Source organism: Oncorhynchus clarkii, chromosome 22 (genome assembly GCF_045791955.1).
Source record: "Oncorhynchus clarkii lewisi isolate Uvic-CL-2024 chromosome 22, UVic_Ocla_1.0, whole genome shotgun sequence".
NCBI classification, from domain to species: Eukaryota; Metazoa; Chordata; class Actinopteri; order Salmoniformes; family Salmonidae; genus Oncorhynchus; species Oncorhynchus clarkii.
Window position 1 is genome coordinate 10,488,796 of NC_092168.1, and position 15,301 is coordinate 10,504,096.

At 46.3% G+C, this 15,301-nt stretch overlaps 1 protein-coding gene across 1 annotated transcript in view; it reads left to right on the plus strand.

Annotated features, from left to right (window-relative positions):
* The window catches only part of LOC139380339 (kalirin-like), a 281,823-nt gene that overhangs the window by 152,025 nt on the left and 114,497 nt on the right, over window positions 1-15,301 (plus strand). The window contains exons 11-12 of the mRNA XM_071122954.1: window positions 4,649-4,840; window positions 14,751-14,920. Coding sequence (XP_070979055.1) covers window positions 4,649-4,840; window positions 14,751-14,920 — 362 coding nt within the window. The remainder of the gene's footprint in view (window positions 1-4,648; window positions 4,841-14,750; window positions 14,921-15,301) is intronic.

Here is a 15,301-nt window from a genome sequence, read left to right on the forward strand (position 1 = left end):
GAATAAGTCACTTGCTTGGATAATAATTTCATAACCAACTTCTCTAGTAATACCATAGCTGTCTCTCTCTCCCCCCTTCAAACTTTCCTTGTCAATTCATTTTGATAGGCAACATTATTTTAGTATTAGGCTATAATGTAGCCTAGACCTACTTTCTGATGGACTTGAAGGTGAGCCTAGGTTTTGAATACATTTGTATGATTAGTGTATGTCTGAGGTTTCGCTGGTGGCTTTGATTGATTTAAGGTCATATTAGTGTGTGTGTGTGTGTGTGTGTGTGTGTGTGTGTGTGTGTGTGTGTGTGTGTGTGTGTGTGTGTGTGTGTGTGTGTGTGTGTGTGTGTGTGTGTGTGTGTGTGTGTGTGTGTGTGTGTGTGTGTGTGTGTGTGTGTGTGTGTGTGTGTGTGTTCGCTAATTCTCTCTATGTCTATTCAGAAAGTTTCCTAAAGTTTATCTTTATAAGAGAGGAGGGGCAAATAATATAAGCGTTTTTGTTGTTGTTGTATGTAAGCAAGTCGTGCTTCTGTGGTTACACAGTGCCCCATGGTGGCATAATGATCATCATATGTGCAAGGAATGAGGACAGGTGCGAGTGTTGCATTTCTTTCCTGCTCACTCCCTCTTGATTCTGGGAAATGTTGCAACCCTAAAAGCAGTGCTTGAAAAATAATACAGATGTAAGTTTATAATTTGAGTCAGTTTGCTACTCCAGGAAATCTATCCTGCAGCAACTGGAAATGTGAACAATTAACGGTTATTTTTGGTCAGGGTTGATACAAAGTCGGAAGTCTGATTCAAAGTGGAAATTACAAAGCTTTTTTAAACCTGAAATACTCTACAGGTTTGGCATTTCCTTCATTTCAGGAAAGTTCTCTTGATCAGGTTGATCAAATTAAGATCCTACATCTGTATCGGATACCACCCGGCTTCCCAGCAAGATAGGAAAATGTTAGAATCACCAGGCACATTTCTTCCACTTTGCTAACTTCCTGAGTGTAACCATAGCAGCATGAGCCGTGACTAGTGATAACAGCAGTGCTTAGGGCTGAGTTTTAATGGTAAAAGGATGTGTAATCCGGGTATTACGGCAATATTGTAGCCCCTCTGTTGATGGATCGGCTTGATTTGGGTCATGCGGTTTGCCACTTTTTCACAATGGACGACGTGTCTTTCTTACGGGCAAGCCAAAGTCTGGGCCCTGTTCAAAACTAGTGCACTATATAGGGGAAAGAGTGCCATTTGGGAATCAACCTGAATATCAGACTCCACATTATTTATCCTATTTTCCACCAATTAAATTCTCTCTGGGGAAGTGTAAGAGACGAGGATGTTTAATTCACTCCTACTCCTGCAGAATGGATCAAATGGCTTACTGAATCAAATAAAGAGCCTCATATTGGAATATGTTTGATTTTAGCTCATTAAGATATGTACATATGGCACCATCATCTTTCAAAGACACCTTACCAGATTGGCGCACAAGCCTTTATTTGATATTCTACATAATATACCATCGAGCAATTTATGAGGAATACATTTTTTTTATGACACCACATTGAAATTTTATTAAATCAGAGAGATTGTGCTCAGATTAAATATGCCTCTTTAACTGGCTCAAATATAATGCCATTGTAGATGAAAACCCCCCTAAATAGCCTGGATGACAAAAATAGTGCAGCTCCCTCTCTAATGATTGGCCTCTGATGTATTCCACCAACAAAACATGCGATGGGGGTATTTGTTTAGGCTGAGCCCTTAATAGGATGAGAGAGAGAGAGAGAGAGAGAGAGAGAGAGAGAGAGAGAGAGAGAGAGAGAGAGAGAGAGAGAGAGAGAGAGAGAGAGAGAGAGAGAGAGAGAGAGAGAGAGAGAGAGAGAGAGAGAGAGAGAGAGAGAGAGAGAGAGAGAGAGAGAGAGAGAGAGAGAGAGAGAGAGAGAGAGAGAGAGAGAGAGAGAGAGAGGGCGAGAAAGAAAGAGAGGGCGAGAAACAGAAAGAGGCTGAAAGAGAGGGCAAAGGAGAGAGGGCGAAAGAGTGAAAGGGTGAAAAAGAGAGAGGACGAAAGAGAAAGGCAAAAATGTTAAACAGGACATAGTAGAAGTGAGTGTCATGTCTAGGGCTAACACCATGTATTAGAGGATGGACAACTTTGGGCTTGACTACAGTCTAGATCTACTGTTCAGAATCCTACTTCTTCTGAAGGAAGAGTTGTGCATCACAGTTTATAGCCTCGAGACAAAGTAGTCCTTGGTACATTTGAGTCCACTGTCAACACCGTGCCCAGACAGATAGCCAGACAAGCAGGACTTTGAGTTAAATAAGAGTCTCCCTACTCCCTCACAACCTATTTCTCACAATACCTTTTCTCCTCATCTTTCTCTTCATCTTCAACAGAAGTTTTTCCCTCTTTCATATGGAGAGAGCGAGAGAGAGAGAAGAGAGAGAGAGAGAGAGAGACACAGAGCTTTTGTTTCTGGCATCATGCTCATAAAAGTCCTGCGCGTGCAACAGATTGAATGAAAGCGGTACAGAGGGAATCCAGCATAGTATTAAAAAAGACTAGAGGGAGGGAGGGAGGGAGGGAGGGAGGGAGGGAGGGAGGGAGGGAGGGACGAATCCACATCAGCCCAGCCAACTCTGTGAGGGGAAAGCCTGCATGGAGTTATTGATTTTCACCTCTCTGGAGGGAGAAGAGAAGACAGACCAAAGACAGAGGAGTTCTTCTGATGGGATGGAATTTGTGTGCTACCTAGGCCTCCTGCTGCTGTGTGGAATACACCCAACACACCACTTTGGCTCCCAAATGGCACCCTTTTCCCTATATACGGCACTACTTTTGACCAGAGCCCTAAGGACCTTGGTCAAAAGTAGTGCTAAAACACAGCAGCGTTGCAGTTCTTGACATAAACCGGTGCAGCTGGCACGTAACTACCATACCCCGTTCAAAGGCACTTAAATCTTTTGTCTGGCCCATTGACCCTCTGAATGGCACACATTCACAATCCATGTCTCAATTGTCTCAAGGCTTTCAAATCCTTCTTTAACCTGTCTCCTCCCCTTCATCTACAATGATTTAAGTGGATTTAACGAGTGACATCAATAAGGGATTATAGCTTTCACCTGGGTTCATCAGTCTATGTGATGGAAAGAGCAGGTGTTCCTAATGTTTTATACACTCATTGTACACTGAGTGTATATGTGCCATTCAGAGGGTGAATGGGCAAGACAAAACAATTTAAGTGTCTTTGAACAGGGTATGGTAGTAGGTGCCAGGTGCATCAGTTTGTGTCAAGCACTGCAACGATGCTGGGTTTTCAACCGTTTCCAGTTTGTGTCAAGAATGGGTCCACCACCCAAAGGACATCCAGCCACCTTGAAACAACTGTGGGAAGCATTGGAGTCCACATGGTCCAGCATCCCTGTGGAACGCTTTCGACACCTTGTAGAGTCCACGCCCCGACAAATCTAGGCTGTTCTGAAGGCAAACGGGGTTGCAACTCAATATTAGTAAGGTGTTCCTAATGTTTTATACACTCAGCGAATATATGGGCGCTCCAAATGTTATCCTGTTTACTATATCCATGTCCATTGAATTGACCCTCCATTGTACGCCGTAAAACGCGCTGACCCTCTCTATTCACTGGGAATCAATTAGATTTGGGCCAGAGCTAATGTCAATGTGACACGGAGACTGTGTGTAAAAGTGGGATTCTGCTTCATTTGGAAAAAATAGATGGATTGTGATATTTTGACGGCGTGAAAAAGGCCGACCCGGCAGATAAGGAGACAGATACGGTAGGAGTTTATTTACTTAACTGGGATTAGGGTTTGGCCCATAGTGTCACTTCTTCTCCAGGTAGTGGGTCACTAGGTCAGGGTCCGTCTCTACTCCTAAATGGACCAGGATGCATCACAAATGACACCCTATACTGTTTATAGTGCACTACTTTTTGACCAGAGCTCTGGTAGTGCACTATATATGGGAATAGGGTATCCTTTGGCCCAGTGAATGTGACTGTTTATAGTGCACTACTTTTTGACCAGAGCTCTGGTAGTGGGAATAGGGTACCCTTTGGCCCAGTGAATGTGACTCACTGCCACGACCTTACAGAAGGTTACCAGGTCCCGAGCCATGGGGCCATCCCATCCCAACCGGATCAGCACGGCGTTACATGCTACGTGTTACCTAGCCATTCATCTGTCCTGCCCTAATGGCTGTTGCTTTACTGACTTGGTCTCCACTGTTGTGTCCATCCAGAGACAACACTTGTCCTCTGCCAGGCTGTGGGATTAGCACGTATGGAAGATAGCCAGGGATTTACCCTACCACTCTGCACCGATGGCTCCGCTGTATATGTGTGAATGGAACTGTTTTTGGGGCAGTTTAGTGGAGGCGCCAATCGGAGAGAGAGAGGTCCTGTCCGTCTCTGGCGGTGGAGGAGATAGTGAGACGTCAGAGTGCAGTAGTCAGTCAAAGCGTGCGGAGACAGAGTGCAGACAAACAGACACAATTCTCTACCAACTCAAGAAGCCTCAGCGTTGCAGTAGTCGGGCCCTGCAGAGAGCAGAGACTTTAGACAGACACAGTTATTTACCTGCTTGTGTTGTCCTCATCTAATTTGAGCTGCCTGCTTGTCTTCTCTGGGTACCAGAACACTTACACCAACGCAGACAAACTCCTGGAGGCAGCAGAGCAGCTGGCCCAGACTGGGGAATGTGACCCGGAGGAAATCTACAAAGCAGCACGGCACCTGGAGGTCAGGATCCAAGACTTTGTCCGGCGGGTGGAGGAGAGGAAACTGCTGCTGGACATGTCGGTCTCCTTCCACACCCACACCAAAGAGGTAAGACATGTGACCCCTAACCTACATGACCTGTGGGATGGATAACTTTCCACTGTATGTCTGGGGAGTTCTGGGGTTCCCGGACACCGTTTCCTTCTTTATTTATGCATAGTATGGTATGATAGAATGGGAGTGGATGTGGTAGGATGCAGTAGCCTTGTCGGTCTACCTTCAACACCCACGCTAAAGATGCAAGAGCCCAGATCTAAAGGCCCTTCAGGATGGTTTACTCTCTCTGTCTTTAAGAGCATAATGGGGTCTAGTGACCTTTGTTTTGAAGTGGATTTTTCTTTTCACTTTATTGAGACTGAGACTCAGACAGGGAGACGGGTAAGGAAGTGGAAGAAACAATGTAGAGGGGTGGCGCCGGGGATTGAACCCCAGGCTCCGGTGGGGAGTGCAAACGTGTGCTCTGCAATACTACCCCTTCTTTATGCATGTACAAAATATTACCGTAAGTGGCAGCGGATGTGGTTGGGTTTAAGGTGCAGTAAGTTGGCAAGGGGTCGAGGCTCGAGTTAATGCAGCCTCAGATGCCCGTCTGTGAGTGTCACTGATCACTTCAGATAGACAGACAGGGCAGACAGACAGACAGGGCAGACATACCAAGATTACTAAGGTATGCAGGGAGTCTTTGCTCTACTTAGCGCAGCCTGATCCATGCCAGTTGTGAGCCAGCCAAGGGCTAAACTGGAGACTTCAGGAAGACGGTGTGGGTTTCCCCCAAATGGCACCCTATTCCCATATAGGGCTCCGGTCAACAAGTAGTGCACTATATAGGGAATAGGGTCCCATTTGGGACAAAACCACTGCCATCATTTTCACAAGAACCTATCACATCATACAGACACAGATGGAATTCTCTTGGAATCTCAAAGGGTTAACAAAATCCATAAAGCAGAGGTTGCGCTGTGGTTCCCATGGTAACTGCTCCCCATGACTGATCTGAGCACGCTCAGAATTGAACGTGCTTCTCTGTGCGACTCCTGCTCTAGCTGAAGGATCCTGGCTGTGCTTGTGCTGCACTGGGCATGACACACGCAAACAGCTACCACACACTTACACACAGATTTCACCATAAACCTGAATTAGGATAAAATAGGTTGTGACACAGCAGTTGTAATCCCGGGTTTGGATTACTGTGATAGAATATACAGTACAAACACACACTTAACACACTGATTTCACCATAAACCTGAGTTCAGACATGGGATTAGGGTGAAATAGGTTGTGCCACAGCAGTTGTAATTCTGGGCTATTACAATATAGTCTATTACAATATTACAGGATTCCTGGCTTTGTAGTATTGTAATAGACTATACACATAGCCATATATGCCATACTTCTAAATGTTAAGCATGTGAGCTAGGAATGTCATGTGTCTTCTATTCTACAGATGCTTTCATTCATTGTGTTTCTGCATCCATGAGCCAGGAGTAAAATGAGCTGAATGTCAATATCTCATTATCTTATTTAACCCAGAAATGAGGTAAGACATTCCAACAGGTGTAATTGTAAATTACCATAGCAACTACATTTACAGTATATTTTTAATACCAAACACTAAAATGCCTGTTTTGAAATGAATTTGGGGCAATCAAAAGGCACTGATAACGTTCTCTAAGAGCACACACTGCCTACGGGCCCTGGTCAAATGTAGTGCACTATATAGGAAATAGGGCGCCATTTGGGACAGCCGTTTCTCTTTTTGTGTCACAACCATGTGGCGGACAGACAGAGGCTTCCCAACAGTCCTCTCTGTGATTGCTAAATCACGGCTCTGATTGCTTTCCTCGTCTGTTTGATGGTGCAGCTCGACCTAGCACCCAGTCAGCCGCCCAGCAGCCTGCCGAAGACCAGCACGCTGGCGTCCCAAATGGCACCCTATTCCCTATATAGTGCACTACTTTTGACCAGACCCCATGGTAAGGCGGAATGGGGTGCCATTTGGGATGCACACTACAGTATGTCTCCATGTAGACCATTCTCCAGAATGAAAATTACCCTCTTCCTGCACGGCACAGCAGCCACAAGCATTCCTTCTTGTAAGCTAATTGCTGCTTTCTGTTTTTCTGGTAGAAAGTATATTAAATGCCAATTGATATAAAGACAAAAAATATAAGCGCAAGCTGAAGGCCGACGCAGCCGAGGAGACAACGGATTGGGAAAATGAAAAAGATACGTCTTTTCATACTTTACAGAGGGGTAAGGAGTGACAACGCCTTCGTAAAATAAAAAAGGCTTGGGCGGAGCGCATCGTTTCGTTTTACGAGAATATACAAAGAATATACAAAATCGACAAAACTTCCTCTTGTCAGGAAACACCAAAGTTAAAAGTTGTCAGTAATTGTCAGTTGAGCCAGTGTTGATTTGTTGGCATTAGCGACACATCCGATGCAGTGAGTGTGCCCTTGGCAATCTGACCATGTCCTGTCATTAGGCTTTTAAAAAGTAATGCCATCTCCTCTAGTGGGCCACTACTACTGACCAGCCCTATAAAGTGGGATTTGTACTGTGTCCCAAATGTCTCTTTATTCCATATGTAGTGCACTTTTGATCAGTGCAATTGGGCTCCGGTCAAAAGTTGTACACTATAGGGAATAGGATGCCATTTGGGAAGCATGATCGGTCTCTACATTAATCATGGATGTGGCCTTGGCTTTCAGGATAACACTCAAACTCTAGGAGTCTTATCTCAGGCCATTCTTGGCATACGTTTGTTTGCATCTTCAAGCCAAGCTCTCAGAGCCCCTTAAAGCCAAAACATTTTTCTCTGTTCTATCAGAGTCCAACAACGTTTCATGGTCTACATCCCAAATACCTATTCCCAACATAGTGCACTACTTTTGACTAGTGGCTTTGGTCAAAAGTAGTCCATTAGGTAGGGAATAAGGTGCTATTTGGGATGCAGCCCTGAGCTGTCTAAGTGGAGGCCACTCCTTGGGGACAAGTGGCCCAGTCGGTCACTGTTAACAGGCATGTTCTGTGTGACCGCTACTTCATATCCAGCTCTGGTGTCCCACGGCATTACCACTTCCCTTTGCTTAACTCCAATAAAAATATCTACTGTTGACTGCCAGAGTGATCCCACAGATCCCATCATCATCCATAAGCAATCTACCATACTGGATCATGTAGCCGGGAGCCAGCCAGTCAATTACTCCAACCAAATAGGCTTTGCAAAAGATTAGGGAGTAGCTGTTGGAAATAGTACAAGGTGAAGACTTAGGCTTAAAAAAAGTAGCAAAGTTTAATATCAGCTGTATACATGCCCCGTAAAATGAGCCATTTTCAAATCATTGCCATTTTGACCACTATATTTCCTCAGTCTGAGCGTTTCCTTTCCCATCGGTGAGACTGCGCCGCTACGATCCTTCATCAATCACTCTCCCTAGTCACCCTCTGCGCCACGCTGTGTGACTCCTAAAGCCACATCCCCACTGTCTCTCATAGATCACCGTAACATCACAAAATCAGGTTCAAGGTACAGTATAGCCATTAGTAGAATGGAGATGCTAGACACCTTTATTCATTTTCTAGCATACTACTTTTGACCAAGGATATGGGCTATAGTAGTGCACTATATAGGGAATAGGGTGCCATTTGGGATGCAAACAGTATGTCACTGGAGAGATGACATTCTAGTATCTTGGAAGGTGTTTTTGTGGTTCCTGGAATACAATTAGTCTGTTAGTGTTTTTTTGTTTTGTTATAACTTATCGTATCATTGTACTTGTAAGATACATTGTATCTGATGATTCAATGATTAGCTTGTTTTCTCCCTCACTGCCATGCTTTCAACCTCACTGCCATGCTTTCTCCCTCACTGCCATGCTTTCTCCCTCACTGCCATGCTTTCAACCTCACTGCCATGCTTTAAACCTCACTGCCATGCTTTCAACCTCACTGCCATGCTTTCAACCTCACTGCCATGCTTTTTCTCCCCCACTGCCATGCTTTCTCCCTCACTGCCATGCTTTCAACCTCACTGCCATGCTTTCTCCCTCACTGCCATGCTTTTTCTCCCTCACTGCCATGCTTTTCTCCCTCACTGCCACGCCTGCTCCCTCACTGCCATGCTTTTTCTCCCTCACTGCCATGCTTTTCTCCCTCACTGCCATGCTTTCAACCTCACTGCCATGCTTTTTCTCCCTCACTGCCATGCTTTTTCTCCCTCACTGCCATGCTTTTTCTCCCTCACTGCCATGCTTTCTCCCTCACTGCCATGTTTTTCTCCCTCACTGCCATGCTTTTCTCCCTCACTGCCATGCTTTCTCCCTCACTGCCATGCTTTCTCCCTCACTGCCATGCTTTCTCCCTCACTGCCATGCTTTTTCTCCCTCACTGCCATGCTTTCTCCCTCACTGCCATGCTTTTCTCCCTCACTGCCATGCTTTTTCTCCCTCACTGCCTTGCTTTCAACCTCACTGTCATGCTTTTTCTCCCTCACTGCCATGCTTTCAACCTCACTGCCATGCTTTCAACCTCACTGCCATGCTTTTTCTCCCTCACTGCCTTGCTTTCAACCTCACTGCCATGCTTTTCTCCCTCACTGCCATGCTTTCAACCTCACTGCCATGCTTTCAACCTCACTGCCATGCTTTTTCTCCCTCACTGCCATGCTTTTTCTCCCTCACTGCCTTGCTTTCAACCTCACTGCCATGCTTTTTCTCCCTCACTGCCTTGCTTTCAACCTCACTGCCATGCTTTTTCTCCCTCACTGCCATGCTTTTTCTCCCTCACTGCCATGCTTTTTCTCCCTCACTGCCATGCTTTTTCTCCCTCACTGCCATGCTTTCAACCTCACTGCCATGCTTTTCTCCCTCACTGCCATGCTTTTCTCCCTCACTGCCTTGCTTTCAACCTCACTGCCATGCTTTTTCTCCCTCACTGCCATGCTTTCAACCTCACTGCCATGCTTTCAACCTCACTGCCATGGTTTTTCTCCCTCACTGCCTTGCTTTCAACCTCACTGCCATGCTTTTTCTCCCTCACTGCCATGCTTTCAACCTCACTGCCATGCTTTTTCTCCCTCACTGCCATGCTTTTTCTCCCTCACTGCCTTGCTTTCAACCTCACTGCCATGCTTTTCTCCCTCACTGCCTTGCTTTCAACCTCACTGCCATGCTTTTTCTCCCTCACTGCCATGCTTTTTCTCCCTCACTGTCATGCTTTTTCTCCCTCACTGCCATGCTTTTTCTCCCTCACTGCCTTGCTTTCAAACTCACTGCCATGCTTTTCTCCCTCACTGCCTTGCTTTCAACCTCACTGCCATGCTTTTTCTCCCTCACTGCCTTGCTTTCAACCTCACTGCCATGCTTTTTCTCCCTCACTGCCATGCTTTTTCTCCCTCACTGTCATGCTTTTTCTCCCTTACTGCCATGCTTTCTCCCTCACTGCCATGCTTTTTCTCCCTCACTGCCTTGCTTTCAACCTCACTGCCATGCTTTTTCTCCCTCACTGCCATGCTTTTTCTCCCTAACTACCATGCTTTCTCCCTCACTGCCATGCTTTTTCTCCCTCACTGCCATGCTTTCAACCTCACTGCCATGCTTTTCTCCCTCACTGCCATGCTTTTTCTCCCTCACTGCCTTGCTTTCAACCTCACTGCCATGCTTTTTCTCCCTCACTGCCATGCTTTCAACCTCACTGCCATGCTTTTTCTCCCTCACTGCCTTGCTTTCAACCTCACTGCCATGCTTTTTCTCCCTCACTGCCATGCTTTCAACCTCACTGCCATGCTTTCAACCTCACTGCCATGCTTTTTCTCCCTCACTGCCATGCTTTTTCTCCCTCACTGCCTTGCTTTCAACCTCACTGCCATGCTTTTTCTCCCTCACTGCCTTGCTTTCAACCTCACTGCCATGCTTTTTCTCCCTCACTGCCATGCTTTTTCTCCCTCACTGTCATGCTTTTTCTCCCTCACTGCCATGCTTTTTCTCCCTCACTGCCTTGCTTTCAACCTCACTGCCATGCTTTTCTCCCTCACTGCCTTGCTTTCAACCTCACTGCCATGCTTTTCTCCCTCACTGCCTTGCTTTCAACCTCACTGCCATGCTTTTTCTCCCTCACTGCCATGCTTTTTCTCCCTCACTGTCATGCTTTTCTCCCTCACTGTCATGCTTTTTCTCCCTCACTGCCACTGCCATTTTTCTCCCTCACTGCCTTGCTTTCAACCTCACTGCCATGCTTTTTCTCCCTCACTGCCATGCTTTTTCTCCCTCACTGCCTTGCTTTCAACCTCACATGTCATGCTTTGCTTTCAACCTTGCTTTTTCTCCCTCACTGCCTTGCTTTCAACCTCACTGTCATGCTTTTTCTCCATGACTGCCATGCTTTCAACCTCACTGCCATGCTTTTCTCCCTCACTGCCTTGCTTTCAACCTCACTGCCATGCTTTCTCCCTCACTGCCATGCTTTTCTCCCTCACTGCCATGCTTTCAACCTCACTGCCATGCTTTCAAACTCACTGCCATGCTTTTTCTCCCTCACTGCCATGCTTTTTCTCCCTCACTGCCTTGCTTTCAACCTCACTGCCATGCTTTTTCTCCCTCACTGCCTTGCTTTCAACCTCACTGCCATGCTTTTTCTCCCTCACTGCCATGCTTTTTCTCCCTCACTGTCATGCTTTTTCTCCCTCACTGCCATGCTTTTTCTCCCTCACTGCCTTGCTTTCAACCTCACTGCCATGCTTTTCTCCCTCACTGCCTTGCTTTCAACCTCACTGCCATGCTTTTTCTCCCTCACTGCCATGCTTTTTCTCCCTCACTGTCATGCTTTTCTCCCTCACTGTCATGCTTTTTCTCCCTCACTGCCATGCTTTTTCTCCCTCACTGCCTTGCTTTCAACCTCACTGCCATGCTTTTTCTCCCTCACTGCCATGCTTTTTCTCCCTCACTGCCTTGCTTTCAACCTCACTGTCATGCTTTTTCTCCATGACTGCCATGCTTTCAACCTCACTGCCATGCTTTTTCTCCCTTACTGCCTTGCTTTTAACCTCACTGCCATGCTTTCTCCCTCACTGCCATGCTTTTCTCCCTCACTGCCATGCTTTCTCCCTCACTGCCATGCTTTCTCCCTTACTGCCATGCTTTCTCCCTCACTGCCATGCTTTTTCTCCCTCACTGCCATGCTTTCAACCTCACTGCCATGCTTTCTCCCTCACTGCCTTGCTTTCAACCTCACTGCCATGCTTTTTCTCCCTCACTGCCATGCTTTTTCTCCCTCACTGCCTTGCTTTCAACCTCACTGTCATGCTTTTTCTCCATGACTGCCATGCTTTCAACCTCACTGCCATGCTTTTTCTCCCTCACTGCCTTGCTTTCAACCTCACTGCCATGCTTTTTTCCCTCACTGCCATGCTTTTTCTCCCTCACTGCCATGCTTTTTCTCCCTCACTGCCATGCTCTCTCCCTCACTGCCATGCTTTCTCCCTCACTGCCATGCTTTCTCCCTCACTGCCATGCTTTTTCTCCCTCACTGCCATGCTTTCAACCTCACTGCCATGCTTTCTCCCTCACTGCCATGCTTTCTCCCTCACTGCCATGCTTTTTCTCCCTCACTGCCATGCTTTCAACCTCACTGCCATGCTTTTTTTCCCTCACTGTCATGCTATCTCCCTCACTGCCATGCTTTCTCCCTCACTGCCATGCTTTTTCTCCCTCACTGCCATGCTTTCAACCTCACTGCCATGCTTTCAACCTCACTGCCATGCTTTTTCTCCCTCGCTGCCATGCTTTCTCCCTCACTGCCGTGCTCTTGTTGTAGTGCTCTCCATTCTCCAATTATCTATTGATTGACACTTTTTAAAATGTAATTTAACTAGGCAAGTCAGCTAAGAGCCCATTCTTATTTTACAATGACGCCCTACCCCGGCCAAACCCTCCCCTAACCCGGACGACGCCCTATGGGACTCCCGATCACGGCCGGTTGTGTTACAGCCCAGGATCGAACCAAGGTCATGCAGACATGCAGTGCCCTAGACCGTTGCGCCACTTGGGAGTCACTTAGCAATCAGTAAATCCAAGCATCGTTTTATGGCTGGCTTCACTACGGTTGAACTGATGTTATTTTCATGGCAAAAATGATTTAACTCTAGATACGAGATAAACTTAAATGAGTGAAACAAATTTCCAACATATGCATGCAAGTGCGTGCGCGTGCACACACATACACATACAGACATACACACAGACTTCTCTGAGAGTGTGAAAAGGGCAGAGCAGCATCACGATTACCATAATGTCCTATGAATATGCGTTTGAGGAACAGCAGGCCTAGCAGACCACAGCTATGCCCACAAAGGGTTTATGTAAATTAAGAACATCAACAGTGCATCGCAGTAGAGCTCTAACCAACGACTAACAGTGAGAGAGCCCTGCATCCCAAATGGCACCCTATTCCCTATATAGTGCACTACTTTTGACCAGAACCTTAAGGGCCCTGGTCAAAAGTAGTCCACCATATAGGGAATAGGGTGCCATTTGGGACGTGCACAACGTCTTGCCAAGCTAGCGTGTGGACGGATGCTGAAAAGATGACAAAGCAGATGCTGAACTTTGCGGTTCATTTCCCCCTTAACACAATCAAACATCTCCTGCCAATTTACTCGGATTATGCTTCAGGTGTTGTGTGTAATTGTATTTCAAGCTCCTGTTCCCTAACTGAAATATTAAAGTGCCGGTTAATCTTTCTCTGTGAAAAATCACTATAGCTTGAAGAATGGAAGTCTATTTTAGGTGCGTTTGGGGAGCAGTTTGCTAATTGTGGAGATGGAAATGCATTTTCTTCCCCGCTGTCAAACAATTCTAAAGAATTCTAAAGAGCAAGATGTGCTGCGAATGTATTGTGCATATGAAGAAAAGACCTGAAGTTAGTCTATTTTGACTAAGCAATTGCATTACTTTGACATAGTGGTTCAGTTGTCCTCAACATTGCACATGTTGCATCTGTTGACATGCTTTCCCACAAGGTGTGGGTATGTTGTGTACTGTAGTGTTAAATCTCTCTCTCTCTCTCTCTCTCTGTCTCTGTCTCTGTCTCTGTCTCTCACTCTTTCTCTATCCAACCCTCCTCCCTGCCTCTCTCTCCCCCTTCTCCCCCTTTTTAATTCAATTCAAGTCAAGGGCTTTATTGGCATGGGAAACATATGTTAACATTGCCAAAGCAAATGAAGTAGATAATAAACAAAGGTGAAATAAACAATAAAAGTGAACGGTAAACATGACACTCACAGAAGTTCTGAAAGAATAAAGACATGTTAAATGTCATATTATGTCCATATACAGTGTTGCAACGATGTGCAAATAGTTAAAGTACGAAAGGGAAAATAAATAAACATAAATATGGGTTGTATTTACAATGGTGTTTGTTCTTCACTGGTTGCCCTTTTCTTGTGGCAACAGGTCACAAATCTTGCTGCTGTGATGGCACACTGTGGCATTTCACCCAGTAGATATGGGAGTTCATGAAAATTGGGTTTGTTTTCAAATTCATTGTGGATCTGTGTAATCTGAGGGAAATATGTGTCTCTAATATGGTCATACGTTTGGCAGGAGGTTAGGAAGTGCAGCTCAGTTTCCACCTCACTTTGTGGGCAGTGTGCACAGTGTGCACTTCTCTTGAGAGCCAGGTCTGCCTACGGCGGCCTTTCTCAATAGCAAAGCTATGCTCACTGAGTCTGTACATCGTCAAAGTTTTCCTTAAGCTTGGGTCAGTCAAAATGGTCAGGTATTCGGCCACTGTGTGTACTCTGTTTAGGGCCAAATAGCATTCTAGTTTGGTCTGTTCTCTTGTTAATTCTTTCCAATGTGTCAAGTAAGCATCTTTTTATTTTCTCATGATTTGGTTGGGTCTAGTTGTGTTGCTGTCTCTCTCTCTCATCCCTCTCTCTCACCTTCCCTCCCTCCAGTTGTGGACGTGGATGGAGGATCTCCAGAAGGAGCTGTTGGAGGAGGTGTGTTCAGACTCGGTGGAGTCGGTCCAGGAGCTCATCAAGCAGTTCCAGCAGCAGCAGACGGCCACGCTGGAGGCTACGCTCAACGTCATCAAGGAGGGAGAGGACCTCATCCAGCAGCTCAGGTCAGTGCGGATCTTGGATCAGTTGAGCCTTTTAACCACCACTGGTTAAGGTTTGGATTGGGGAAGGGAATGCTGATCCTAGAAACTTCCCACCGGAATGTGTTACAGCCCAGCAGGGGGCTGTGGGGCTGATCATACCTCAGCGCTCCTACTGGGCCTGATTTCATAAATCACACACAGGGGGCTGTGGGGCTGATCATACCTCAGCGCTCCTACTGGGCCTGATTTCATAAATCACACACAGGGGGCTGTGGGGCTGATCATACCTCAGCGCTCCTACTGGGCCTGATTTCATAAATCACACACAGGGGGCTGTGGGGCTGATCATACCTCAGCGCTCCTACTGGGCCTGATTTCATAAATCACACACAGGGGGCTGTG